At 36.7% G+C, this 27,764-nt stretch overlaps 1 protein-coding gene across 1 annotated transcript in view; it reads left to right on the top strand.

The window, feature by feature from the left end:
• Positions 1-21,434, top strand: part of MLXIP (MLX interacting protein) — a 42,177-nt gene extending 20,743 nt beyond the window's left edge. Inside the window, 16 exon segments of the mRNA XM_072415921.1 lie at positions 2,757-2,863; positions 4,898-4,983; positions 5,517-5,606; positions 6,595-6,636; positions 8,655-8,790; positions 9,237-9,326; positions 10,713-10,822; positions 11,158-11,758; positions 14,269-14,390; positions 14,836-15,016; positions 15,957-16,069; positions 16,955-17,056; positions 17,683-17,810; positions 17,902-18,025; positions 18,533-18,662; positions 18,802-21,434. Coding sequence (XP_072272022.1) covers positions 2,757-2,863; positions 4,898-4,983; positions 5,517-5,606; positions 6,595-6,636; positions 8,655-8,790; positions 9,237-9,326; positions 10,713-10,822; positions 11,158-11,758; positions 14,269-14,390; positions 14,836-15,016; positions 15,957-16,069; positions 16,955-17,056; positions 17,683-17,810; positions 17,902-18,025; positions 18,533-18,662; positions 18,802-18,923 — 2,284 coding nt within the window. The 3' untranslated portion in view covers positions 18,924-21,434.
• Positions 21,435-27,764: the final 6,330 nt, after the last annotated feature.

A 27,764-nucleotide genomic window follows, 5' to 3' on the forward strand; every position in this document is an offset into this window, starting at 1 on the left:
TGAATTGGAAAAGGACAGTGGAACTGGGGCTCATATATAACCAGATAATGATTCGTTATTTCTCTGTGGTATGCCCTCCTAGCAACACACTATGATGTAACATTGCAACATATTTTTGTGAAATGAAATGTTTTTGGTGTGTGTGTTGCAATACCAAAAAAAAATCAAACCTTATGTTTTCAAATTTTAAACGTGATGTAAGCATTTTCAAGGGCCAGGGGACTCAAAACTTCTTTCGTGTGTGTGTTGTGTATAATCTATATTTATATTAAAATGTCACTATTGTCCTGTTTATGCAGTTTTTCTTATTGTGGATTTTTTTATCTCTAAAATGTATTACAGCTTATATATATATGTAGAAGGACCACTCAACAAGGCAGTGGTGGTGTTCAACATTTTAATGATTGAATATCTGCTGACCACTATATGGTAAATTTTTCAGCAGACGTATTAGGTTGCCACTTCATTATTACAGTTTGTGAAACTTATTTTACGGGCATTTTTGGGCAAGGATAAGTAGTCTGTGAATTTACAAGATCATTGGAATGTATTCAGCAGTGTTATTGTATGTGACATTAGGAGTAATAGTGGAGATGTTCTAGGCAATAAAGGCAGATACCACCAACGGCCAATATGGGATGTGGAAGATGGAAAAACATGCAAACTTGGTATTGTTTAAGGATCTAGTTTTGCTCCATTATCTTAGCCGTTGTAAAATTGTTGTAGTTGTTGGTTTCTCTTTTATTATTCCAATTCAACCTCCTCTTAACCCAAAAAAAGTTTTGCTATTAAAACTGAACTTTAAAAATTCAAAGCCTATTTTAGATATGTGCCTATGTGCTGCCAGTCCTGTTCCTGTAAACATATGATTTTCCACTGTAACTCGGGGATGTTGTGATGTGGCATCTGTTCTTCCTAATTTGGTGTCACATGGTTACAGCCAAATAACCTTCCTACTGGGTTCTTATTCTTTTGAAATCAGACTTCAGTGGAGTTTGTGATCAAAAATTTGAACATCTTACAAAGTAAAAGCCTTGTGTTTCCTACTCTGTACTGTAGGCCTATGAGCAAACAAGTCAAAGCTGAAGCCTGACACAGATTTCAGATTGTGAAAGGGATACACCGTATGTTTCTGTTGGTTATAGAACATCATCCAGCCTACCCAGTGCCATTCCCACGCTGGATTTGTGTATGCCTGCATTTATGTGGGGATTCTCGCCTTTCTGCAGAGCCTGTCCGAGGTTACTGTAACACAACTCTATTGTGAACATTAGCTGTTTTCTGGCACCAGTGACCCTGTGCTTTCCATTCTAGGAAATCATGTCTACGATCACAGCCAAGGCCAGCTGCTGGTGCTTATATTTTCCAAAACTGTTCCAAACCAATGGCCTTGAATATGAAACGCCTACTCTTTTGTTGTGGCTCATTCCCTATCTTCTCAACAGAATTATATTATTTAGTATTGTATATCAAAAAAATCTATTAGTTGTTTGCAATTAGTCAACCTTGTGCACTTTTCTAAAAGAAAGTTTAGCTGGATAGTTAGAAAACGATGTTGCCATAATAATATTAGAGATATTTTCTTGTGTATTATAGTTTTTTTTTGTGCTATTTGTGACACATCCCACCCCCCCACTCCTGTTTTTGTGTTTCCATTGTTAGACCACATGGTGTAAAACCACCTTTATATTTTCTTTGTGGGCCCTCCTTTCCCTGGTTTCACCTCTGTTGTATAGGGGTGACGGGAAACTAATATAAACTTGTAGTATTTGTTATATTGTAGACTGAATACTGAAGATAAAGGACTAAATACTGGAGTAACCATCTAGGAGCTGTTTTATATGCCTATAAATTTGTATTCCTGCCTGCCAAATCATGAGATTTAGGCTATGTACACACATCGGATGATTTCTCCTGATATGAACCTTATTTAATGTACAGCGCTGCGTAATATGTTGGCGCTATATAAATCCTGTTTAATAATAATAATAATAATAATATGAACAGTCAGTCTTGTCCTGAGCTAGAATCTGAGAGATGTTCATAGGTTACCCGACTTTGTTCTCGAATCAGTCCTGACCGCAATACAAGTAAAGGGAGGAGAGCGCAGTTCAATATCCATAGACCAGAACAGTGCTGTGTGTACAGTGCTTGTTCATTCATCTCTGTCTTTTGTTGCTGGAAATGACTATAAGACTTTTTTCAACAATAATGGTGTACTGTAATTGACCTTCACAACTAGGACCTCTTTTAAAGAATCTACAAAGCACAGCCTGATGCCATCAAAATGCCTGTGCCTGGCCCATCTATTACACTCATACATAGAATAGTTTAGGAGGTTTAGATCTATAGCATTTCATGTTTGGTATTAATTGGTAGCCCATGTACGATGGGGACACCTTAGAAATATTTTTGGCTGCAGAACAGCAGCTAGGTACATATTTGAAGCAAGGTCCACTTTGATACCAGAGCTTGAAGAAAATCTAAAGCAGCCAATGTTGGTATTCTGCTGTTCTGCTTTAAATTTGAAGTTGGATATTCTAGTCCTGGATGTGCCTAGTGCTTGTGCAAAGCTTGGTTTCCCCATTGACAATTGCAAATTACAAAGAGCTTAATTTTCCTACCCAGCAGTATGTTACATGGTCATTTTAGGTCCACATAAGTACATACTCCATACCTTTCTTTGCTTTTAATTCTTGATTACAGCAGCATTTGAAAAAACTCTTTAAGTAAACAGCCCTTAATTTTTTTTTTAGTGGTAAGCTGGTTTCTCCAAAATGGAAGAACTTCAAGGGCCTGAAGCTACAATGGCGAGACAAAATCCGTCTAAACAATGCAATCTGGAGAGCGTGGTACATGCAGTGTAAGTACAGCTGGCCTAACAGCGTAAGGATTCTGTAAGATGTTGAAATACATTAGTTATTTTGAGTTACTCTCCTTTCTGAAACTGAAATTGCACAACATCACTGAGGGCTTGGCAGTTTATTTTAGGAAGGAATTAGTCATTTCTAAAACAATGACTGTAATTCACAAATGATAGAAACTCGAAGCACAGTGAACAAGGAAATAAAAATCTTTGCTTTTTTTGGGTGTTCAGTAGTAGTTTTTAAACTCCATTGAAGGAATCTGAATTTAGACAGCAAGTGAGGATAAATATAACCAACAGGTTCACAAACAATAATAAAAAACCTCGGAGGTTGTATAAACAGAAGTAAACTTTTTGCTTCAAGTTTAGCCATCTCTCAAACAAAACAGCAGCTCTGATAAGTTTCACAGTCTGCGGACATGTGTACTTTAACCGCACAGCCAGCCTTGAATGTGCTGCTCCTTACAGTAAGTGCACTCACTGGATAAATAAGGATAGACGTGCTCACATCAGCCAGTATCTTTACGTAGGGGTTGTACCTTTCTTATCACTCTCTCTCATATGTGTCACCTTTCTCTGTAAATCTTCACAATATAGCCTCCTTGATCATTTTTACCTTTGAGTGGATTGTGTTTTGTTTTTTTTATTATTTTTACCTCAGCCAGTTGAGTAAGGGGAGATGATGTCCTCGTATCCAGACAGACCATGTATGAACAGTCTTTAAAAGTCTAATTTCCCAGTTTGCATTCTCCCAGCTCCCATTTAGAGTTACTGGAAAGCTGTGGCATGATATGTCAAACAATAAAAAAGATACAGGGTTATAAAGGGTTATCTTGCTTCTTTGCAATAGCACAGGCCAGCCCCTTCTAAGAACAAAAAGGAAATGTGACTAATAGAAACTATGCCCTGAGAGTGCTCAGATGACCCAAACGATACCAGATTACATCACAGAACAGTAAAGTTATTGATGGGAGCTCATGTAAACTCATGTCATTTTATTGTCATGTGATGGCTTAGTTCATTATATGCCAACAATAGTCTTTTTTTCTTTTAGTAAAAAAACCTTTTTAGTAAAACCTTTAAATACAGTATTAGATTAAATGTATGTGTATAAATTTTATGCCTGCCTAAAATTTTCATGACCCACTTGATGTGGGTATTTTGTTGTATTTTTATTCTGTAGTACCTCTGCTTTCAGAACCTGTGGATTGTGACTTGGTATATTCGAAAGATTTAGAGAATTGCTGTAGTCACTCAGGGTAGAAAAATATTAACTTTATTAGGTTTTTTACACTGACTTTTTTAAAAAAAATTTCCGCAAAAAGACGGTCAGGAAAAGGAAGAATCTAGCTTGATGATTCTTTACAAGCTCCTCTGCATCCGAGACATAAAACAATGAAGATCTGTAAAAGTATTCATTTTTTTATTATTTTAGCTTTGCATAAACTTAGGGATGGTTATTACCAAATTGAACATTGTGCATTGGACAAATACCCCCCTCTTAGGTCACTGTTGCCAGAACAGGTTTACCCAATAAAACATTTCTCCCTTTTGACCTTCCCTTAATGTGGCAAATCAGAATTCCACTGACTTTATAGGAGACCATGGTTACCAGGACTAATAGAGGGTGAATATTTACAACAATGACATGGTAAGAAAACATGCTTAAAAAAAGGTGCTTAAAAGGATATATAAACCCCAAAACATAAATGTAATTTACGTGTCTATCTGTAGATGTGGTGGCTGCATTAATTTGCCAGAAATGCAGTGTCCTTCTCAGTTCATGTGTACTGAACGGAAACCACAAACAATTTTATCTTCTTCCCACATTTATCTACATATTCCCCTACAACCACGACCCTTTCTATAGGTATGGTGTCACCCTAAGACAGGAAGTGTTACTTGTAGAACCATTCGGTGACATTTAAAAACACCCTCTTCAGTTTCACTTATTTTGTTTTGTGATGCTGTGTTTTAAAGTTTTTTTTCTGCTAATTAAACTTTTCTTGTTACTATTAATTTACTTTCCAGACATAGAGAAACGACTAAATCCAGTGTGCCATTTTGTGACTCCTTTGGATGCATCCATCGATTTTGATGAACACAGGAGACCAGAGGTATGAAGGCTCTGGGTCATGTGTTTCTACTAACCACAGACTGTGTCTGATTTGAATGTTTACTGTAACAGGTTACTTGCTATTGGATGTAATTAGCCAGGAAAGTCTCTTTTCTGTGCCACTTGGTTCCTAGGTTTAATTTATCAATTGCCCAACTTTTCTGACTTTGGGACTAGGCCCCTTGCACTTAATATTCCTCTGTCCTAGCAGAGCAGCCTCAGGGCTTGGTTGGCAGTATTGGTTTGTGGTAACACAAATGTGTGATGTGCTGCCTTATGTTTTAATTGATGACCAAATGCACTTTGCCAATAGGCATGTGCTGCTGTGCTATCGTGGGGAACACACTAAATTGTGGTGCACTGTCATAAATAATAAAAAACAAAAAAACATTTTTTTTTTTGGTTCATTGGACTTTTTAAATCAACGGGATGGTACAACATTAGTGCATTATTGTATGTGTTATCAGTACATTGCAGCAATGCAAACCCATCAAATTATTTATATTGAAATGGCTTTCTTTTTTTACTTTCCAGGCCATTGCCACAGAAGGAAGATACTGGAAAAGGAGAATAGAGATTGTAGTCAGAGAATACCACAAGTGGAGAACCTATTTTAAGAAAAGGGTAAGGCTATTTTTGTCAGTCATCATGTGTCCTTTTTTCATACCTAAGTTTATCTGTAGGAATTGTACAATAAAAAAATTATTTTGGCAACATTTCACCAGGATTTTTACCCTCCTGGGTGCAGACTAAAAAATGATCTGTAGGGTTTCAACACCTACCTACCTTAAAAAAAAAAAAAAAAAAAAAAAATAATTTTTTAAGCTTGGGTTTATTAACACTGGCTAGGCACAGAATGACTCTCGCGGTGGTTCTATGTCTTATCTGACCTTCACCACTTTAACCTTTGTCTGATCTTAGTAAATTAGTTTCCTTTTCCTTGTACAAAATAATGCAGTATAATGCTTTTTAGAGATGGATTTGTACCCATACTGCAGGTATTAATTGTAAAACTTATTCTTTGTCAATTATTTTTTTTTCCAAAAGCCAAATAAATGGGCTTTTAATAGAAAGCTATTTAGATGCAGACATTCACATCCCGCATAGGAGAATGTCCAAAAGTTAGTGGACATACCATTCTTAAATAATTCTAGTTACCTGGCTGTTTCAAACTTAAATAATCTAGGGTCTGACCTGTAAATGCCTACATACCAGGACAGTCAGATTGTATAAATAAGACATGTTCTGGATGTATGAATTATTTTGTCTCCAGATGGTCCATATAACAGCCAGGCAACTAGAAATTTCCTCTGGAATGGTCATAGATGTTAGCCTCATTCCCTCTTAATTACCAGTTTCTAGTAATAAGAATCCCTGCTCTGAAAATGGTACATATTTGTACCCTGGCCTGGATCCCTTTGACTGTTGAACCAAGCCATGAAATGGTATATTGTAAACCTGTTTAGTCTTTATCTTTACTGCCCTCTCAATTGACAAGGATTTGTGTTGTACTTAATCACTCTGGTTTTGTGCCAAGGACTTTTGCAGGCCAAGGGAAATGGGCAGCAATCTGTTATGACAAGTAATAACACCTATGATTTTCTCTTTGCAGTTACAGAAGCACAAAGATGAAGATCTCTCAAGCTTGGTTAAAGTGAGTAAAAGCTCTCCTATGCTCACCGAGCATAAACTGGTTAGACTAGAATGTGAAGCGGATGTACTGATATGTGCTCGAGCAGAGCCAGGAATGTATTACAACATTACCTGCACAACAGTTCTCCTGCTTGTGTAACCAGACTGCACTGAATGTTTGGTTTGACTAGAACATCCTAGCATAGCCAGCCACATGCTTTAGTGTCTCTTACAATGTACATGCTTTTTATGTCTCTTAGTTTTATTACACTTTATACAACACTTATGTGTACTTCCTACATACTGATACCACCATAAGTATGTATGGTAAATCATCTGGTGCAATGACCTCTAATTATAATGGCAGACTATCATTAAAGAGAATAAGGGTTCCTATTAAAATCTGAACCTGAGACCCTGATGTTCAAATCAAAGGCACATGGTGGCTATTTGTAATTATTAACAGAATTTGTGTAGGCCAGAATTAATAGGCATGAATAAATAAAGGGGCATTTAACAAAAATAGCTCAAGACTTCAACACAGTCCTTTTTCTTGTGATTAAGTGGCAAACAACTGTTGTGTACAGTTAATGTATGTTAAATGTTCATAGATATTGTTGGCATGTTTTAATCAATGTATTTTCTGTTCCTAATATTAGAATTTTAAGAGCAAAGGGTTTATTTAAATGTTGCTCCAACAAACAAAATAGTTGGTGTTTATAATGCAAATGGTGTTCTGAATTGGATATGGAAGTACATATAGAATTGGAGGAAAATGAAAAGCTAGAGATAACCTCTACAAAGAAACATGTGTAGGCCACAAATTCTTAAACTTTTGTTCATAAGAACAAAATACAAAAAATAAATTGTGACCATATTGGGACCCAGAAAGAGATTTACAAAGGCATATAAAACAACAGTGTCCATATAATTACAACACAAAAACAGTATACAGTTCTGTTCATGCAAACAGAGTAATTAGCTGATTTTACCTTAATGATTTCTTGCAATCCCTGCACAGCTAGAGCTCAGTCCCCTACCTTTATTTTTCTAACTAACACAGGTCTGTGCTGTCTATCACTGTTGATGTGCTATATTACTCATCACTGATTTGTACAATCAAGCTCAGACTCCTTCCAAACACATCCACAACCAAATTTGGGTTCTTACTCTGTAAATAAAAGAAGGCAGAGAAAGCTGGGTTTTTTAGGCAAAAGTAACTTATATTTTATATACCAAGAGGATATAAGGACAATATTCAAAATTTTCGCCAATAGGTTTCACCAGGCTTTTCGCAATATATCCCTTGAGGAAGACTATCGGCGAAATGTGTCTGCATTGAGACATTTCTCTTTATGGAAAGAATTTAGGTTTCTTTTGTATAGAAAACAGACACCATCCACATAAAAATTCAATCAATTTTTGATTGTCCTTTATATCCTCTTGATATATGAAATTTAACTTATTTTTGCAGGGGAAAAAAACAGCATTCTCTGCCTTCTTTAGTTTACTGATTCTCTAAATTTTGGGGTCTGCACTCAAATAATTATCAGAAGAAGGGTGTAACACTATTTCTCCTTTGGGTTCTACACTCCTCCTAAAAATGAAAATTACTGAATAAGCATGTCCAAGATGGGTCTGCACACTTGTTCTGTCACTATAAGTAGTATTTTCAGTACAAATCTGCTCTCAGGCTTAGTGTGTGTAGATGGACATTCAGCATTGTTTTAAGTGCATTAAAATTGCATTTTAGGTTTTAGGAGCTTCACTGCTTCTTCATATCACCTTCTATGTTTCAATTGACCTCCTCCTGAGCAGCATTTCATCACCATAGCTTTTTTTACATTCTCATTATTTCATTCGATTCTAAATAAAGCAGTTGTTATGCAGAGTCTTCAGGTTTTAATTCTCTTCATACAGATTTTCTGGAGATTAAAAAAATAAAATTTTCACAAAGCAGCCAGTGATTTTTTTTTTTCACTAGATGGCACTTTTTATTGGAGATAAAATGATTATACTATAATGTTTCTCTGTGTGCAGGATGATGATATTGATATTGATGTTGCGGTGCCAATGGAGGAGGAGCCTCTCCTGGACATGGAGATGCTCATGGCCGAGTTCAGTGACACTTTATTTTCTACCATTTCTTCTCATCAGCACAACCCAAAAGAGATTGGTAAGTGCTATACACAAGTTGTATTATTTTAGTTGTATTAGTTTAGTTGTAGCACTGTATTGTGCCTTTATGTAACCTTGATAAAGTTAGGTGTGTATAGTACTTCGTTACCCAGACTCCAGACTGGGCTACTTGACAGGACAAGTGTTATTTCTGTGCTTTTTAGTGTAGCCAGTCCTTTATTTATTGCATTTAAATCCATACTATTTATTCTCATCAGATGGACTGAAGATTTAATATATATTACATATTTAGGACCTAGTTTGACATATCTGTTCTAATTAAAATGTTGAATTCCCCCTCTCTTAAATGAATAAATATGGAGTCTGTAATTTTCATCATACGCCCACTTTAGTATTCTAACTGGCTGTTTGTACTGTTTGCAGCATATTTATTTAAGAACAAGACTAATTAGTTGGGATTCTTTTTTTTTTTCCTAACCACAGTCTATTCGGGGAATGCAGATATGATTCAACCAGAGCTTTTTCCACTTCAGCCCAACTTGGATTTGATGGACACTTTTGAGTCTTTTCAAGGTGAGTAAATCCAACGATCCATGGATTTGTGACTGGTATAAATCTGAAAGACTGGGAGTAGTCTGGGAATGGTAAGCATGTGACATCTTAAGGAGGTAGAAGGTGATAAATGAATTCCTCTGTTTTTATGGTGGAAATTTTAAATGATAGTGATACAAATGTTGCTTGTAACATACCTCCAGGGGCATAGCGGTACACATCCCAATGAAACTCAATCATAACTTGCAACCTATGTTGTTAAGAATACAGTACTTCAGCCCTGTAAGAACAGCCAGTCAATGTGGTATAGACAGATAATGTGACAGACCTCTTTTTAGACATTGAAACTGAAGCAAACTCTTTATTATATAGCAGTTCATTGCCTGGGTTCTCCATACACCTAGGGGCAAAGGGGCCAAATGATGAGAGTATAGGATTGAATCTCTGAAGAATTAAAAAAACAACTTTATTTTGAAATTTAAAGTGGAAAATATAATTTAATGGGCTTGATGTATCAAACCTCTAAGACTTGAGATGATACACATTTATCGGTGAAGCTGAGTGAATCAACAAACCTGGAATGAATTTCTTCAAAAGTAATTTTATTTTGTTAGCAATTGTTTGCAGTCCTTGGCCAGATCCATTCCAGGTATGCTGGATCACCCAGCTTTACTGACGAAGGTGTATCCTCTCTAGTGCTGGAGAGCTTTAATAAGTCAGGCCCAATGTGTCAGATGATGTGATATATGTATTGTATAATATATTATACAGCTATTTCATGTTTTGGCTGCATAAAGCAAAACTCTCACTAATTTTGTCAAGCTTGTGTATTTATGATTTGATTTTTTTAAGGAAATTTAAATAAAACTCTAATTTTTTTTAACTGTTCTGTTTTAATTAATAGAATCAATATTTTTTAGTTTAGATGCTTTTGACATTTTTGGAGTCTGGCCAAATATGAGCAGGATGCTAGGCAGCATGAATCCATGTGTATTCTGTCTTGAAAGTGGTGTAAACCTCCTGAATAGTGTCTTAGACTCTCTGAAACTTTCTAGCCTAAAGAAATAAACCATTTTTAGTGGACATGATGGTTGAGCAGAATCTGTACATAAATCTAACCCTTTTATGCATTTTTGCAGGAGTTTCTGAATATTTTTTTCATGTTTCTACATGCTACATATAAAAGGGATCAAATATCAGAATACCATATCCTAAAGATCTAGTTGTGTTACTAGTTGTGTCATTGAAGCCTATGACTTTTCTACAGTTGGGGATAACAAAAGCTCTTCTACATACCATATTTTACAAGAAATTTTGATTTTTAACATCCATACACAATTTAAGATTTTTCAAAAACCGAATGTATTACAGTATATATAATATGGTGTGTTTATTTATTTTCTTCAGATCTTTTCTCTGCCAAATGTCTGCCGTCTACTTTGTTTACTTCTGCCCCTTCTGTACCTGCCGTCCCACTGTCTGACTCCACTTTGCATTCCTGTAGCCAGCCTATGGTGGTAAGGATAAGCACAAAAAGTTAGTGGACAAAGATGATATGTCAAATAGTGTGTGTCTGTGTGTGTGTCCATCCAAGGTTTATGCCAGAAAGAGCAAACCTTAAGCAAGCTCCTAAAGAAAAATAAAAAGTGCTGGGAATCTGTCGACTAGTATTATAAATGTGTATCATTGATTGTATGTATATAGGAGTGTGAATGTGATTGCAAAAAAACAGTGGGTGTGGTCTATCCAAAAAACATGTGTCTCACTCCGGTTCGCTTTCACCTAAAAAAAATATTCATTAAGCATTATGCATCTCAAGACTGTAAGGTGACCATTTTTTTCTGTTTTCTAGTCTCCTGTCTCACCATCGTCTAGCAACCTTGCACCTGTGAATCTTGATGAGGAATTGATCCCATCACCAGGCCCTCCCTCCATCCACCCACGAGTCCCGGAAGTGAGGAGAGAACGGGCATCCAGTCTGGGCAGCATTTCTACTGTTCATGGACCAGTCAAGTTTAACTCAGAGACTTCTATAAACAACCAGCATCGTTTTGTTCCAGTGTTTTCCCCTCCTGTTACAATCTTCCAGACGTGACCTGTTCCACCAACGTTGCCTCCAAATCCTCGCTTGGCACCCCAACAATCTTTTGTTACCCCGGACACTGATAAGTTTCATATGTGTAACTCCTCAGTTATTACGCATACTGCTTCTGCCACACTTACCCATAATCCTTCTGCAACTACCTTTAGTCAGAGCCAGAACCTTATTCTTACAACGCAGCAACATGTGCCTTGCAACATTTCAGTGCAAACCACTGGGGTCATGCAACAGACTGTCCCTCAGTCCCATGGGTACTTTACTCTTTCAAGCTCTGGAGCCAAGCAGAAAAAGCAACCTCAAAAAATTGTGCCTGCTCCTCAGCAAGAGACTGTATCCTTGCTTTTTACTCCTGGTAAGTTGGTGCCTCTGTGCTTGGCTGCTTATTGCAGTCTTGGCTGGTGGGAGAGGCTGACAGGGTGCTGTATATAGTTTCCTGAAAACTTTACATCACCTGCATTTGTGGGGAAAAAGCAAAATGTTTAAATGGGCCAATATTCGTTCGGGTTTCTTTTCTGTAGCTTACTGACCTGGGAGGATGAACTGTTAACAAAGTTTCCTTTTTTGAAATGTGACATTTTGGGTGTCTATAAATTTAGGGTTATTGACCCGGACACATTTTGTTGCAATGTTTACAACTCATATTTGTGTTGGTGGTATGAAGTGGTTCTGTAAGCCAGTATGGAGATTATGTATAAATGGTGTGCAAGAATCATAGCCTTTAGAGCTTTAGAAACTGCAGTCCAGAGGTAACTTTCGGGTATTGTGATTGTTTTTTTGGGGTACAGACACCAGATAATTCCTTGTTTTTTTTTAATATCAAGCCCTATCTCAAATGAGCGTGCACAGAGACCCCTTGTGGTATTTTATGTGAATGATAGCATAAATAGAATTTAGGCTGAACCCCAGGCAAGCAGCTAAATACAGTCAAACTCTTACATGAGACCTGATTTGCCTGCCAAAGGATTTGTAAATCATCCAGTTTGATATCCAGTGACCCATGCCAGGCAACTGAGCTATGTTCTTGACCTTTGTTTCAGCATTAGCACATCTTGGTCCCTACACTGCTCTTTTCTCCTGTCTTCATGTTCAGTGCATTGCAGGGGAGTCTTACTGGCCTTTAGGGGTTGGTCCACTGACTAAGTATATGTATATGTGTGTATATGTATATATATATATATATATGTATATATGTATATATATATATATATATATATATATATATATATATATATAGTGTGTGTGTGTGTGTATATATGTGTGAGTTTTAGTTTATGAATATGTAACAATTGGTGTGAATATTTTTTTTATCTACCTGACTCTAAACATCTGCCATGTATAAAGAAAATTTGACACCATATAATATAGGTTTGTGTGTATTAAAATGAATTAAATGCTGCTATTATTGTAAGTTCCTGAAAAATCTATCTTTAGATTTGCTATCCTGATACGGACTGTAAGCTTATCAGTATCTGCTGCATTGCACATCTAACATTTTCAGGCTCAGCATATGTAATATAACTCTAAAACACAGCTCGCTAAGCTTACTCCTAATTTTAAGTGAAAAAAAATGAAGGACTTTTTAGGTACCCAATGTATGATTCATTTTTTAAAGATTCCCAATGTTTTTAAGAACCACAGAAAATGTATAATGTGACAACAATACATTTATTACAAGCTTATCTTAAAAATATTTTGTTGCTACAACTGTATACCCAAATCTTTTCAAAAAGGAAAGCAATACATGTCTTTTTAGATACCAAACAACTAATTGAGTCTAATTTCGCAAAGATTCCATATAGGTATATACTATTCCTCATTCATTCCTTTATCAAAGTGAATAATACATTTAGTACCTAAATAGTCCTACATTCATTGTACTGTTAGTTCTTTCACAATACCAACTCATCATGTGTAAGAAAATCCAGCAGACACCTTTGTGTATAACTCAACTACAAGTACGTTAAAAAAGGAGGCTCTGGGCAGCCAGTGTGACATGGTTTACAATATAATGGAAATATCTGCATAGAAGAAAGTCCTACTTTGTCGTTGATTATGGTTCTTAGGTCTGCTCCTAAGAATAAAAAAAAATCATCACTCTGTGAATCTTCCTGGTATTATCTTAAGAAAGTGTGAATGCTTGGCAGTGTTCTCCCTAGGGCTTCCCTGTCAGGTACTTTGCCTAGCTCTCTGTTGCAGCCACACAGAAAAGCTCTGTTGTCAAAGTTGCCAGGCTCACCTTGCCCTTCATTGAGCCAGGAGCTGCTGTAGGGAGAATGAACATGTAACAAGTAATGGAAAGAATGGCTTATCTTCTCAAGACTTAATGAAACCTGAAAATGCTACGACCTGAACAATTCTGAGTTCAGAGCTGCCCTATCCTGGCAGCAGCTCCTGGTATTCAGTAGATCAGGGATTCTGCTCTGCACAGGCTGGACACCATTAAAAAGTACCCATCATCTAATAATTAATAATGAAAGCAAATTCAGAAAGTGTTGAAATCAGCTATACAAATTCTGCCTTTTTAATTAGATGCTCTTTAACCACATAAATATAAATCTGGTAGCAGTGCAGCACTGTTCATCTGTCACAGAGGTTTGCATGATGTAGACTTTACTGCCGTGTTAAATAGTGTTTGTGAGACTTTGGCATAGGGAAATGGTATAGGTTCCTGCACATACTTTATTGGAGGGTTTAAATCTTTAAATTACCTAGAAATTATCTTTAATTACTGAATACATTTCTTTTCATTTTTATCTACCCTGCCAAAAATGTTTAGTCTTTCAAAATATTCTGTTTCACTCACACTTTGTTTTTCAATCTAGAAACTCTAGGTTTAATATCACATTCGTTTTTCTGTTACAGCATCATTTTCAGGTCAGACACAAGCTGTGATCGTATCTCCTGCCCCCTTAAAGTCAGACACCATGCTGGCACCAAGAATTACTCAGCCCAGCGTTGTGATTGCACCAGCCGGCCTTGCAGGGGTACGTATATTAGTATTAAAACAGAATCGTTTTTGTCTCTAAAACCATACCTTGTTGAGAATTTATTCTGCTAAATATAATTTTCAAGGTTCAACTAATCATTTTGTGTCAAGTAGTCTTGCTAGTTGTTGGAAATCATAAATGATAATGAAAGACAAGGGTACCTTACTTAACACCATCACTAAATGTTTGTTCCAAACAAAGAAAATTTTCTTAGTAGTTTTGATAAAGATTCCCAAAAACTGTTCAATTTATGCTGAGCCTTACATTTATATGCAGCATCATGATTACATAATGTAATTCTACATTTATTGATAATGCAGCATAAGTAAAGATTTAACTGAGGTGGGCTGAACTAGTTTGAGTTTCATTTGGTTTTTAAAACATTTGAATGACTAACTTACGTACATCACTCACAAGAGCATATTTTGTGTGTGTCTTGCAGTCTTCTGGAGTAACAGAGTTTCATGGCAGTATTCTTGTTGGACCAGCTCAGCAATCTCAGGGCAACCAGAAGTCTCAGTCTGCTGTGTCTCAACTCTTTTCCAGTTCAACTCAAGACATTCTGGTGAAGAGAGAGATGACATCTTCCCAGAACTCCAGTACTGCGCCCTCTCCCTCATCCTGTAAGCCTAAAGTGACAATAAATTACCCTGGTCTGTGATGTATTTTATCGCAGTATTGACTATTTAGCGTTTGTTTGTGGTTTGTACAGAGTTCTATAGACTTAAAGTAGGCTTGTTTGTATAATATAGTATTTTATGGGTAGCAATTTTTTTTGATTCTGTGCATTACTTTATATGTGCTAATTATTAGAAGCAAAAGTTAACTTTCACCATTTTTGTGTTTAACGTCTAATTATCTAGTTGCCATTTTGCAGTTCATTTTTAAGCATTATCCTTTCCAGCTGCAATTTTCACCATATGACAAAAAGTTAATGTATGTACTTGGAAGCCACTGCAACTTTAAGATCATTCGGTAGTTTGTAGTGAGCAGCCTCCATTCCAAAAATCTAAACACACCTTAAGGTAAAATGTTAAGTGGCGTTAAAGCTCACCTGGTTTTAGGGCTCTCAGTATGTACATGGAAGCTTCATCTAGTAAGTTGGTGTTTGATCCTACCTCTAAGCATTGGTCATGCAGTGAAACACACTGCCTCAAAGACCAATAGAAATGCAGGTGGACACACATTTCCTACCTCATAGAAGGTCCTAGCTTTCAGAGCTTGGGAAAGACATGTAGGCTTTTGGAGGTATACTTTAAATAGCATTAGATTGTAATGGAGGAATCCAAATACATGTAATGTATTTAAGTAGCGATTTTTTTTTTCCTTTCTTTGCAGAAGCATATTGTTTTAGAAGATTGTTATACAGTTTTTATTTAAATGATAGTTGGCTAGTTTACCTTTATGCTGTCCAAAAAATTGGCACAGATCTCTCAAATACCAGGCACAATATATACAGGTGTTCAGCCTACAAACCAATGCTGTGTGTGAAACAAACACAAGCTGCATTTTTAAAAACATTTCTGGGGGCTTCTAAATTTTGTGTATATTTTGCATTTAAAGGTCGGGATTGTTATAGTTCAAGACAGGGGTCCCCCTGTGCATCTGAACACAGCCTCAGCCCCCCGCAAAGCTCAGGAAAATCTTCATCTGATCCTCAATGCTCTGCATATAAGGTACAGTTCAATAATTTTGAGGTAGTTGATAGTTCTCATTTTCACTGTGCCCTTTTATTACATTAAATTATATTTAAATATCTGATTTTTAACTTGTTTTTGATCAGTTTAGATGCTAATAAATCTTTAAAGTGAACCTGTGATTTCAAAAACATGCTTACTTTGATGGTATTAAAAGTGTATTGGTTTATTTGTCCCCTTGCAGAGAAAAGCAATAGGTTTCATTTAAATTCCAACCTCACTAGCTGCCTATTTTCCCCTTGCTATTTCCTCTAATGTGCCATTTACCCATAACAGCAAAGAGGAATAAAACGTTCTATGTACTCCCCAAATACTTGGAATACTCCAAATGTTGGAACACAAGGCTAAGGATTCATTTTTTTTTTTTTTTTTGCCATGTCACAGAACTGGGAACTGGTTTGGGAATCCACTGTTAAGCATAGCATAGTAGTCCCAGTGGCCTATGTTTAGCTGTTGGTCTCCACCCCAAAAAAAAAAAGGAAGAATCCTATATTTTCTATGCATTACAGTGGGCATACTATAACGTGATAGGAATTTCATATTTCTCCTTCATAACCTGTTTGCATAGGACAACTGCCATAAAAAAAAATAAAAAAAAAAGTAAGACTACTAGCTTTAAGGTGTTTGGATACTGAGATACTTGTTCTGTTTTGTTTTAGGCAGATGAATGGCCGTTCCAAACAATGGTCCTAAGTTTTTATAAGCCCCTCCCAGCTACAAAAATCATTTACATTCATTCCCTGCTGAAGCAGAAATAAAGCAGACAACCCTAAATGCAAATAAAGTTATCCTGCAAAAATTCTATTATTCCTTTTTTGTTTTATTTTGCTAAGTTGTTTTTTTGTTTGTTTTTTTTACTTGCAGAATGAAAGATTGAAGCATATTTCTGCAGAACAGAAGAGGAGATTTAATATCAAGATTGCCTTCAATACACTGCACAGTTTTGTTTCTTCAAGCTCCAAGCCGGTACGTAATCGTCCACACGTATGTGTTTCATTGCAGAATGTTTTCTGTATTTCAGTGGGAAATGTGCTAATGTTCTATATTCATATTCTTCTTTGTCATTCAAACAGCATGAACATTTAGAGTTTTATTTACTCCCGAGTCAATGAAGTACTCTCACAAATATTATTGAATGGAAACATGACCTCTGAATTGGACTTGATATCTTGCAATAGAACATTCAGACACTTTTCTCTTAATGCAGCCGGTTTACTGTTAACCAAACTTTAATAGCTTTTTGTATTTTATCTATCCACATTGTTTAGTTTTTCTCACGAACATAATAAAATAACTTGTTGGATATGAACCTTATACTTGTATCAAGATGTGTAGATTATCACAGCTGCGTTGTACAGCATGATTCGACATTTGTGGCCATTTTCCTTTTCTGCAGTATTAGAATATTACTGTCAGTGCTGCAGTGATAGCATTTCAGCAGGTGATTCAGTAGGGCTGAAAAAAAAAGCACAAAAATGAAAAATTTCATTTTACCTAACAAATAGCAGAAGCATAGGCACTATTGGTAAAAGTAAATATGAAAGTTTTTGCTAGAGATTAATTAATTATGCAATGAATGTCTCCTTATCCAGATCAGCCATGCGATCACACTACAGAAGACCGTGGAATACATTGCCAAACTGCAGCAGGAGAGGGCCAATGTGTTGGAAGAGACCAGACGACTCAGGGAAGAAGTAGAAGAGTTGAACATTGCTATCAGGCATGGCTTATCTTTGTAGTATTCTTTTTATTGTGTGTTGATGTATTTTACTTTGTCCATGCAATTTATAAATAAGAAAAATATTTTTCAGTTCCTGTCAACAGCAGCTTCCAGCTACTGGTGTACCCATAACTCCACAAAGAACAAACCATATGAGGGATCTGTTTGACAAGTATGTGCAGAGAAGAACAATTCAAAATTGGAAGTTCTGGATTGTATCCTTTTTGCTGATGTGGCATTGTGAATTGTTTATGGCATATAGGAAAGCTCTGGGTTATTTTTACTTCAGTGTGTGTCTATATTTATTATATTGCATGCACTGGTATGGGAGCTAGATAACCACATTTTTATTTAGTGTATTATTGCTGGAATACAGAGATTCTTGTTAGCCCCACAACTTTTACTTTCCTTATTGATGTGACTGTGTCACTAGTCTGATAGCATGCACACTATGGTGTTCTTTAGTACTATCATCTATGTATATCTGTAGAAGCAGCCTTGGAGCCCCACAGATTCCCCCACTTATAACCCCACTGAAGGGTTCATTAGCAGCAGTGCCCAGAGCAGGGGAAAAAAAAGGGAGATTTATTTTACCATTTACATGTATCGACAGTATACCTGTTTTATAAATTTAAGCAATACAGTCCCAATATATTGAGCAGTTGATTGTGTTAGTGGCTGTTTTTATCTACTTTTTTTTTCTTAACTTTTTGCACATTCAGTTCAGCATCATTATAAAGCCCTTGTTTGATTCTTTCAATGAAATTGTATCTACAAGTAGCATAGAAGAGTTGTACAGCACTACTTTAGAATGGCTGGAACGACATTGCTCCCTCCCTTCATTGAGGCCCAGTAAGTACTTTTTCCAGAAACTTTATTTATTATATATTTATTTATTATATATATATATTTATCTCCTAGTTAAACTTTATTGGCCCCAATGTTTTGTAACACTTTTTAACATTTGTATTTCCCCTCCCCCCATTTCTAGTGGTGCTAAGTACACTGCGTCATCTGAGCACAACAACCTCCATCTTGAATGACCCATCCAGCCTGCCCGAGCAAGCCAAACAGGCTACCAGTAAGGACAGTTATGGTGCTGGCGGAACATAGTGTGCACTTACTCTTAAATGAAGAGAAGAGCTTGTGCTGTTACCTTTCATTGCTCTCTGTGAGCTGCATTTCAACACTCCACCTGTGCATCTGTGCTGCTGCAATTAGTAACTGGCCATCCAGTGCATCCTTGGCTTTCAGGGACAACCCCATCTCAGTGGATCTGCAAGGTGTCACTTAAGTGAAGAGCAGGAGCAGCTGAAAAAAATTCCTACTCTTGAAATCTCAACAAAGACATTAAAGATGATTTCAGTGATTTGGAGAAAATTAGAAAAAAACAGGTGAAAGGGAATGCATTGCTGTAATGTCATCCTTTTTTGTTATTGAATCTCTGCAGCCTTTATTTTATGTGTTTTTAAACCTTTCACTGTAGAGGGCTTCATGATTGCCTTCTAATGGTGAATAAAGGCATTTTATGCAGCTCTTAAAGCTGAACAAAAAAATTGTTCAGTATAATACCATTTAAGCAGTGCCCTCAGTTTACCTGTCCCGTTATTTGACTCAGGTTTTGCCGTTTTATGTTCCAAAGGATATTCTGGTGACAGTGCTGCATTGAGGTCTCAGACAAGGGATTATGTAAAATTATTTCTCAGTCCGCAATATAAACTCTCAGATGCCGCAAGTCGGTTATAATGGCGTCCCTTATATTCTGTCTTTGTTTATCAGACACAAATCCCTAAAAATGATCCTAAAGATAAAATACATATTACATATATGGTTCTTGGTTTAAAGAAATATTAAGCAAACACAAAATTAGCAGTTTTTGAAATAATAGTTAAATGTCTTTTTAAAAAAATTCAGCTGCTTTGACTTCAAAATATTTAGTGAATAAAAACAGGGTATAGCAGGCGTGACATTGATGGATGCCCTGTATAATTTGCTTTGACATTTCTGATGTGTCTTGTTGGAGATATAGAATGCTTATTCTTAATGGATGTAGCTGTGGGATCTAGTTAAACTACCTCCTAAGCTTGCCTATAAAGGTTTGTATGAAATTTTAAGTTAAAAATGATAACAGATCTGCATTATTTTACATTGGGAGAGTACAGAGTTAGAGAGTAATGGCATACTTTGCAAAAATGTTTTAAATAATTTCATCCAAAATAAATAGTGCTGGGTGAGATGAGATCTCTAAAATAGCATGATGTACTTTAAGACTTTGTTGGCTCCTACTTTGGAATGGGTATAACATTTAGAGGGACAGGATTGTGATTGAGTAGAGGCATCAAACCTGCTCTGCTGACTGTTAGAAGCTACAAAGTACTAAAGTATTGCATGTTATTTTATATACTGTATAATAAAATATAGGTTTATGGGGTTGTGAGAAATATTCTTTTACTATAGGCATTTCTGCAGCTGGTCTTAATGCAGATAGAAAAGCTTTTCACTTTTGAGTTTTACTACTCCTTCCAAGGTTTCAGAAGTCTTGCACCCTGGTGAGTGCACATCATGACATTTTTCAATTTTGTTCAGTGTTCCCTGTGTACAACTATATAATGTATTCAGTGAGTGTGATGATTTCTTCCAGATGGAAAATCAAAATGCTCACCCATAATAAAGGTCATTTACATCCGTAATGCTCCGACCTGTTATTTAAGCTATACCTGAATTAAGCTTTGCATGATCTATACACCGGGGAGGAAATGATCACAATAAATGATAATTATATATAATGGTCTGGTGGTATTGGCTTTTCTTTATTCTTTGTGCAGTATTTTATTGTCCAAAATATAGTATGTTTGAACCCATATCGTCTAGAATTTCATAGATGTGGTGGCTGCATTAGTGGTTCAGGTTAGGTGCATTTTCAGCAAGCCCAGAAAAAAAAAATCTGTCGAACTTGCTAGAAATCCTGTGTTGTTGTTACAGTGTACTGAACAGGTATCTCAGTGAAAGTGTTTGGAGTCCAAACCGGGAGAACAGTCTAGGGTGAAAACACCAATCTTCTATGGATACATGTCGGAGAGCATTGTTATTCTAGGACAGAAGGTGTTTTACCTTCAGAATCATAAGATATAAATTAAAGAAACAAAGCCTGAAGAAAGTACACAAATGCAGTCACAACATCTAGGGACTGGCAAGCTTCAATATATTATGTTTTTGGGTTTGAATCATTTTTAAAGTAAAAAAACAAATGCATAATCTTTTATTACAAGTAATTGTTTTTATATTGCACAGTATACAGAGCCCAGTGTCATGGGTCATTATTGCCTTTTATGTTTTTATAGTTTTTTGTCCTTAAAGCACAATAAGCAAGGCTAATGATAAAAAGATATTTATGATGGCTGTGTCTAGTGAGGTAAAACTATTTCTAAATTACCTTTTTTTCTATTGTGATTGATAACCTGTAATACCACCCCCCCCCCCCCCCCCAAAAAAAAAAAAAAAAAAAAAATCATATCACCAAATATATCCTAAATCCATTTTACTTTGCTGATGGAACTTCTTGTCCCATGCATGGGTTTAATGTTTACCAGCAACACAATAAAGCAATAAACATTTGACCTCAAACGAGTTGGTGTATTTTGAATGAATTCCTTTAAATTTGTCTTCACTGGTCTGCATTGTTTGTGGTAACATGTTTTTTTTAGGTGAACAAAATGTCAAGATGTTCTGTAGACTATAGCAGAATGGAAAACCAATTCCATGGAACTATGGATGAAATACATAACATTACCATTAACTTGTATACATGCTATTTATTAATGTTTAAATTTTGCATTAATCACGCAGTCCAATCGGGCAATAGTCATTTAAAAAATTAATAGGATCCCTGTGCTTCTTGGTAACAGAGCGGCAAAAACAAATTGCTAACATTTGGAAAAATGGAAAGCTATCATATTGAGTTAGTGTATTGTACTGTACCACAATGGCACAATATTTCAATATATATGACTATCCCCATGTTAGTTTACGAACTAAGTGGAATCTACCATTTTACACCCAGAGTTCAGACAAAGAGAAGCACTAATGTGCCATGTCCATATATACTAAATAAAAGCAAAAACGCTTACATCTAGATTACAGAACAAGACAGGTATTTACTGAGCAGTGTCTATACATAAAGAATAAGAGCAGATACTAATATACATTACATGTATTGTACCGAACCGCATGAGTTTATTTGTACTATGTCCATGCAAACAGATTAATACTGTAAAATAAACATAACATGCAGAACAAGAAAGGTACAACTGTGCCATGTTCCTACATAAAGAATAAGGAGCACATACTGAGAGAAAAACATCCAGAGTACAGAAAACAAAAAGTACTACTGTATAATGTCTATTCTTATAAATTATAAAGCAGATACTTAAAAAATACTCCCAGATTACAAACCAACATAAAGATCCTCTGACAGTTACTAGAAACAAAAGTTAACCGTTTTTATCCTGTGTTCTTGATATTAATTTGTGTTGGTCGAATATCTCACTATTCGATTCGACAGCTATTCCATCGAATAGTGAGATATTGTTCGGGTGATCGAATGCCGAATTCCAACACTATTGAAGTTAATGGGAGAATTTGGGTTATTTTTAGGGACTATTAAGGGCTGCAAGAGCAATCGGAGCCCCTGCAGCCCTTTACTAGCTGTATGTGTTCTTGGATAGGGAAAATCTATCCAGGAACACATACTACATGGTCATGTGACCATGGGAACTGAACTGCAGATAAGCTCTGCAGTTCCACTAGGATCCCTACAGGCTAATTAACCTGTAGTGCCCTAGGGATCGCACACTCTTCTCAATGATTACAGACATGGCTGCAATCATAGAGAAGATGCCCTGCAAGTATCTTACTCTAACAAACACTTTCCAGCACAGTAATATGATACATTTGTTACATTTTTCTTGCAGTGGATAAAAGAAAAATGTAACAAATGTATCATAATATTACTATGCTGGAAAGTGTGTTACGGAGTAAAGCTACGTACACACGTCAGATTTTTATGGCCCAATTATCGGGCGAAAATCTGCCGTGTGTACAGTCGGTGTCGTCCATCGTCCGGACGACTGACCTGCCGGATCCACGGACGATGGACGACAGACGATCCTAATGCAAGAGAAGGGGAGAGCGCGCAGCAGGGTGCCGCTCCGTCGCTCTCCCCCTCCCCTCTCCATAGAGCAGAACGGTGCTGTATCATGCAGCACCGTTCATGCATCGTGCACTCCCTTGTCGTTGGAAAGGATCGTGAAAGATCCTTTCCAACGACAAAAATTGCAAGTGTGTAGGCAGCTTAAGAGATATCATGTCATTGCAGGATAACTTGTATTATATAAAAAAAAAAAATAATTTATTGAGTGTGTTTATATAACTAATTTAACATGAATTTTTATTTACGTTTTTACATTTATTTTTATCCAAATTTTTGCTGTTTTTCGGGTTCGGGGTCTATTCGAATTCAAACAGCCATATTCTGGTCGAATATAAGGACAACCCAAATTCGAACACCAACACTATTAACACATTAAGGAACAGATGGTTAGAATGTGTGCAATATAAACAAATAAAAATACTCTAAACCCAGTGAATCTGTCATAATGACGGCGTCATTTTTATTTGTTAGAACTTCTCCTCTTTGGACTTGTCAGTCCTTGAACAAAGTAATATTTGTGTGACTGTCATGGCTTGTTGTCAGTCTATTATAGAGATTTAACTCGGACTGCTTAGCATAATAAATGAATTCTAAAGGAATATTTTCTCTCCCTTTGCCATACTAAAAGTTAAAAAAAATACTTCCACCATTAGAACAAACATTGCTAGTGTGAGTAAAGGGATTTCATGGCATCAGTGTTTTACTGTTTTACATTATTTATTGGTCATTAGTTTTTGTGTATTCAAAGCAACATTAATGTAAAGGATCTATCAGAAAAGTCTGTGGCCTGAGCTGTTATCCATCAATTCATTGCATACTTTTGATATGGCGTTCTTTGAAAAGCCTATTGACCTTGCGTTTTGACAAAGGTAATTCGATTCTTAAGTTGAGATAGTACCATTTTCAAAGTCTGTGCCAAAAAAAAGGAGAGCGCAAAGAGACATGCTTCTGTGAATGTAATGACAATCTTTGGTAACCCTTTCCCTCAGCTGCTGCACAAAAGCTTTATGTATGACGGTGAGGGGAGTGGAGGGAGGGGTTGCTGAGAAAGATTGGTGAATCGTTTGCAATCTGACTTTTTTTTACCTACATAATCTGTACACCAGTTTTTGAAAAATTATTAGGTTAACCTGTTGGAAGAGATATTTTGCTTAGGGGGCCAAAATGGCAAGAAACATTATTTTGTGAGGCCCTATTCAGCGCATGTACATATGACAATCTCTCAATTTACCAGTCTTGGGCGGCTAGAAGCACTTTATCGCCTGTACAACTTTAATACTCAAAGGATGCCTTCCGGGGTAAAAAAGCCAAGGGTTGAAATTAACAAATGAGCAAAGCAAAAGTGTAACATGACTACAGAGACATTAGTACAAAATTGACACAATTGGGAAAACTCTAAAAGCTGCGTACACACTTCCAATAAATGTTGTTGGAAATGAACAACTAACGACCGATCGTCCGAGAATCGTTAACAAAAAAGGTGCACAATGACTGACCAATAACGCTGACGAACAAGGATTGTCGCTGGAAATGAACGCGTCGATCATTATCTATCCTGTGTACGGTCGATCAGTGATCGTGGATGTTTCTGCAGTACACTTTCTCCTTTCCATGTCACTTCCTGCACGATTGTATCGTTACAGCATGTGCAGAATTGTGCACAATACCATCGTTCAAATATAATCATGCATAATTGTTGATCGGTCGTAATCGTTTGTTTACTAACAATATTTATTGGAAGTGTGTACCTAGCTTAAAGAGACACAATCAGTACCATATTAACACATGCACAAACACATCTGCAAAGAAATAATTGCTGCACTGACACAGCCAAAAATATGCCTGTACAGAGACAGTACAGGACTGACACATCTAGAAAATGTCCTAGAGCAGCACACTACAGACACAATAAATTGATATCCACAGAGATAAAATCAGCAACCATACGGACAACCTTAGAAACAAGTCTTCAGCAATGCAATCTGAACCATACTGGCCTGGCCAGAAGCTTGTGCACAAGGACAGAAAAAGTATTGCACTGAAAACTCACATTTGACATTTTTGTGATAATAAACAACCAGCAAACCCTTCATTTTACAACATACACTCAAAGAGAGTCAAATGCATTTTTTTTCTTTTTTATTGAGAAAAATCTTTAAAGACATACCAACAAATAAATACAGAAGAATATTAATAAAAAATAAAGATAAAACAAAGAAAGATTGACATGCCCCAAAGTGTAAACAAACAGCTGGATGGTGTCATCATAAAGTACACTGACTACCAAACCAATAGCAAAATATTTCCAAACTATAAAATACATCTATCCAAAAATTTTTTGCAGATCCTAAAGGTAGGTAGGACACAAAATAAATAGAAAAAAAAAGAAAACAGAAAAAACATGAAACATGGAAGAGAGAAAAGGTGAGGGAAGGAAAGAATGGGAACATTGGGGACCAGATACTTGTAGAGCCGCTTATCTCATCCATCTCTTCTCCTAGAGCATCCCTTACAAATATTACAGGGGCAAATCAAGAACACAAAAAATTTGGTTCAAAGAAGTACAAAATCCCATTATGTGTATCCAGTTATGTAACTGAGCTGATGACTGTCCCATAAGTAGGACATCTTCTATATGGGTTCAAAGGAAGTTGGAGGGATAGTGGGCTTCCAGTGTATAAGTAATAAGACATCAAGCTGCTGTAAGTATCTGTGCAAACAAAGCATTCATTGGAAAGTCCTGAGATAGGCACATTCAATAGGTCCGTCAGGGGTCAAGCATATTTAAAATATTAGCTTATTAAATATAAATGTCATACCAATATGGAACAATGCTTAGACAGATCCATAATATATAAAATTACGCCCCTACCTAGGTACCAAATCTCCATTCAAAAAAATTCAAATTACTTAAATTAGAAAATATGGCTTACAGTATGTCAGGGGTAATATACTAGTGCAGGGGTCGTCAAATTTTATGGCCACTAGGTCATATCTGGGGTGGGAAGGAGCACACTAGGCCAGAATCTGAGTCCCGCCCTAATGGGTCTGGCCCCCCACCAGGGAACACCCCCTGAAGTGAAATTCCTCTCCTCCCTATGCATTGCAGTTCCCTATTTACCGCGGCGGAAGTATCAGGCCTGCCGCAGTAAATAGGGGAGCCACAGCAAGGAGGCGGCACTGGAGCTCCGGCGGCTCCGGTAGTCCCTAACGCCCCCTGGCAGGTGCCGGCTGGCATTAGGCCCGGATTGGCTAGGGGGCGTTAGGCGGGAACTAACAACAGGCTAGGCCGTATCTGGCATAAAGGCCAGAGTTTGCCAACCCCTGTACTAGTGCATAAGGATTTTTTAGTGTTTTCCACAATACATTGAATTTTTGTGCGCTATATAACCTGCTACAAATCCAATGAAAGTTTTCTAACCAAAATAGTTTCCCATTTGACCATGTATGAATGCTTAAAAAACAGAGCGGTGGGCTCCACATTCAAAATTTGATACATTTTCTACATTTTCCTTTGTGAGTGACCCCCTACATATATTTGCTCTCACTCTCTATCACAGAAGACTTATCACAGAAACGTATTACATTTTGAATGTGGAGCCCACATCTTTGTTAAGCATTGATATTTTGTATAAAATATTAGTTTTTTGTATAAAATTTGGTGATTTCAATTTAAGGGTTTGTGTATGTTGGGATACTATTAAATATTATTGGACAAGCATCCCAAAGCCTCTTCCACTTTACTGCAAGATTTGCCATGTGCATGGGCCCTTTGTAAAGCAGGAGCCACCCTGCACAGACACAGAATCTACAGTAACTGGGTGAAAACAACGCTGCACCTGTTCTACAGCTGAACACTGTTCAGGTTGACAATACACATAGAGGCTAGGGAGGGTAGGACTAGAAAACACCTAGACACGTGTGGAATTATTAGTGCTTTGGTGACACGCTCATATTGCCCATACACCAGGCAAATTATCACTGTATGATTGTATGGTATGTGGGCTTGCCAGCCCAATAACATTCTATATGAAGGCCGCAGTCACAATATTTGAGCAGTGCCGGGTCTTCAAATCTCTATAAAACTTGATAAAACAAAAAACAAGGTTCCTTTCTAAAAAAAAAACCAATAGCCCATACACCAGGCAAATTATCACTGTATGATTGTATGGTATGTGGGCTTGCCAGCCCAATAACATTCTATATGAAGGCCGCAGTCACAATATTTGAGCAGTGCCGGGTCTTCAAATTTCTATAAAACTTGATAAAACAAAAAACAAGGTTCCTTTCTAAAAAAAAAACCAAAAGTATTCCCAAAGCTTTAATACCTTCATGAAAATCTTTATTTTTTGGCCTAGTGCAGTCTTGCTGTGACAGACAAATAACTGTCATTTTTCATATGGGCAACGCCATTGGTCAGTTAGCTTGGGACAGTCCGTGTAAACCAACTAACTGACACTGTGGTTTTCCCACATGCTTGAGAGGAGCGACTCTGAAAACATATCCAAAGCGTTTGGGATTTTCTGCGGATTCTCTTTTCTTTTTAGGTGAATCTTCTATAGCAGCATCTTATCTTATGCCAACAACCATTGAATGCCATCACAGGAAGAAGGCCAGACAGGTAAGAAGGTGTAAGAATAGACGCATGAAGGATAATATTTAGGTGATTTAATGTCTCTGTTGGTATATTAGTGGTCTGATAATTCACAGTCCATATAGGTGGAAAGGTAAGGAAAGCTCCACAG

Source organism: Pyxicephalus adspersus, chromosome 6 (genome assembly GCF_032062135.1).
Source record: "Pyxicephalus adspersus chromosome 6, UCB_Pads_2.0, whole genome shotgun sequence".
In the NCBI taxonomy this organism is placed as follows: Eukaryota; Metazoa; Chordata; class Amphibia; order Anura; family Pyxicephalidae; genus Pyxicephalus; species Pyxicephalus adspersus.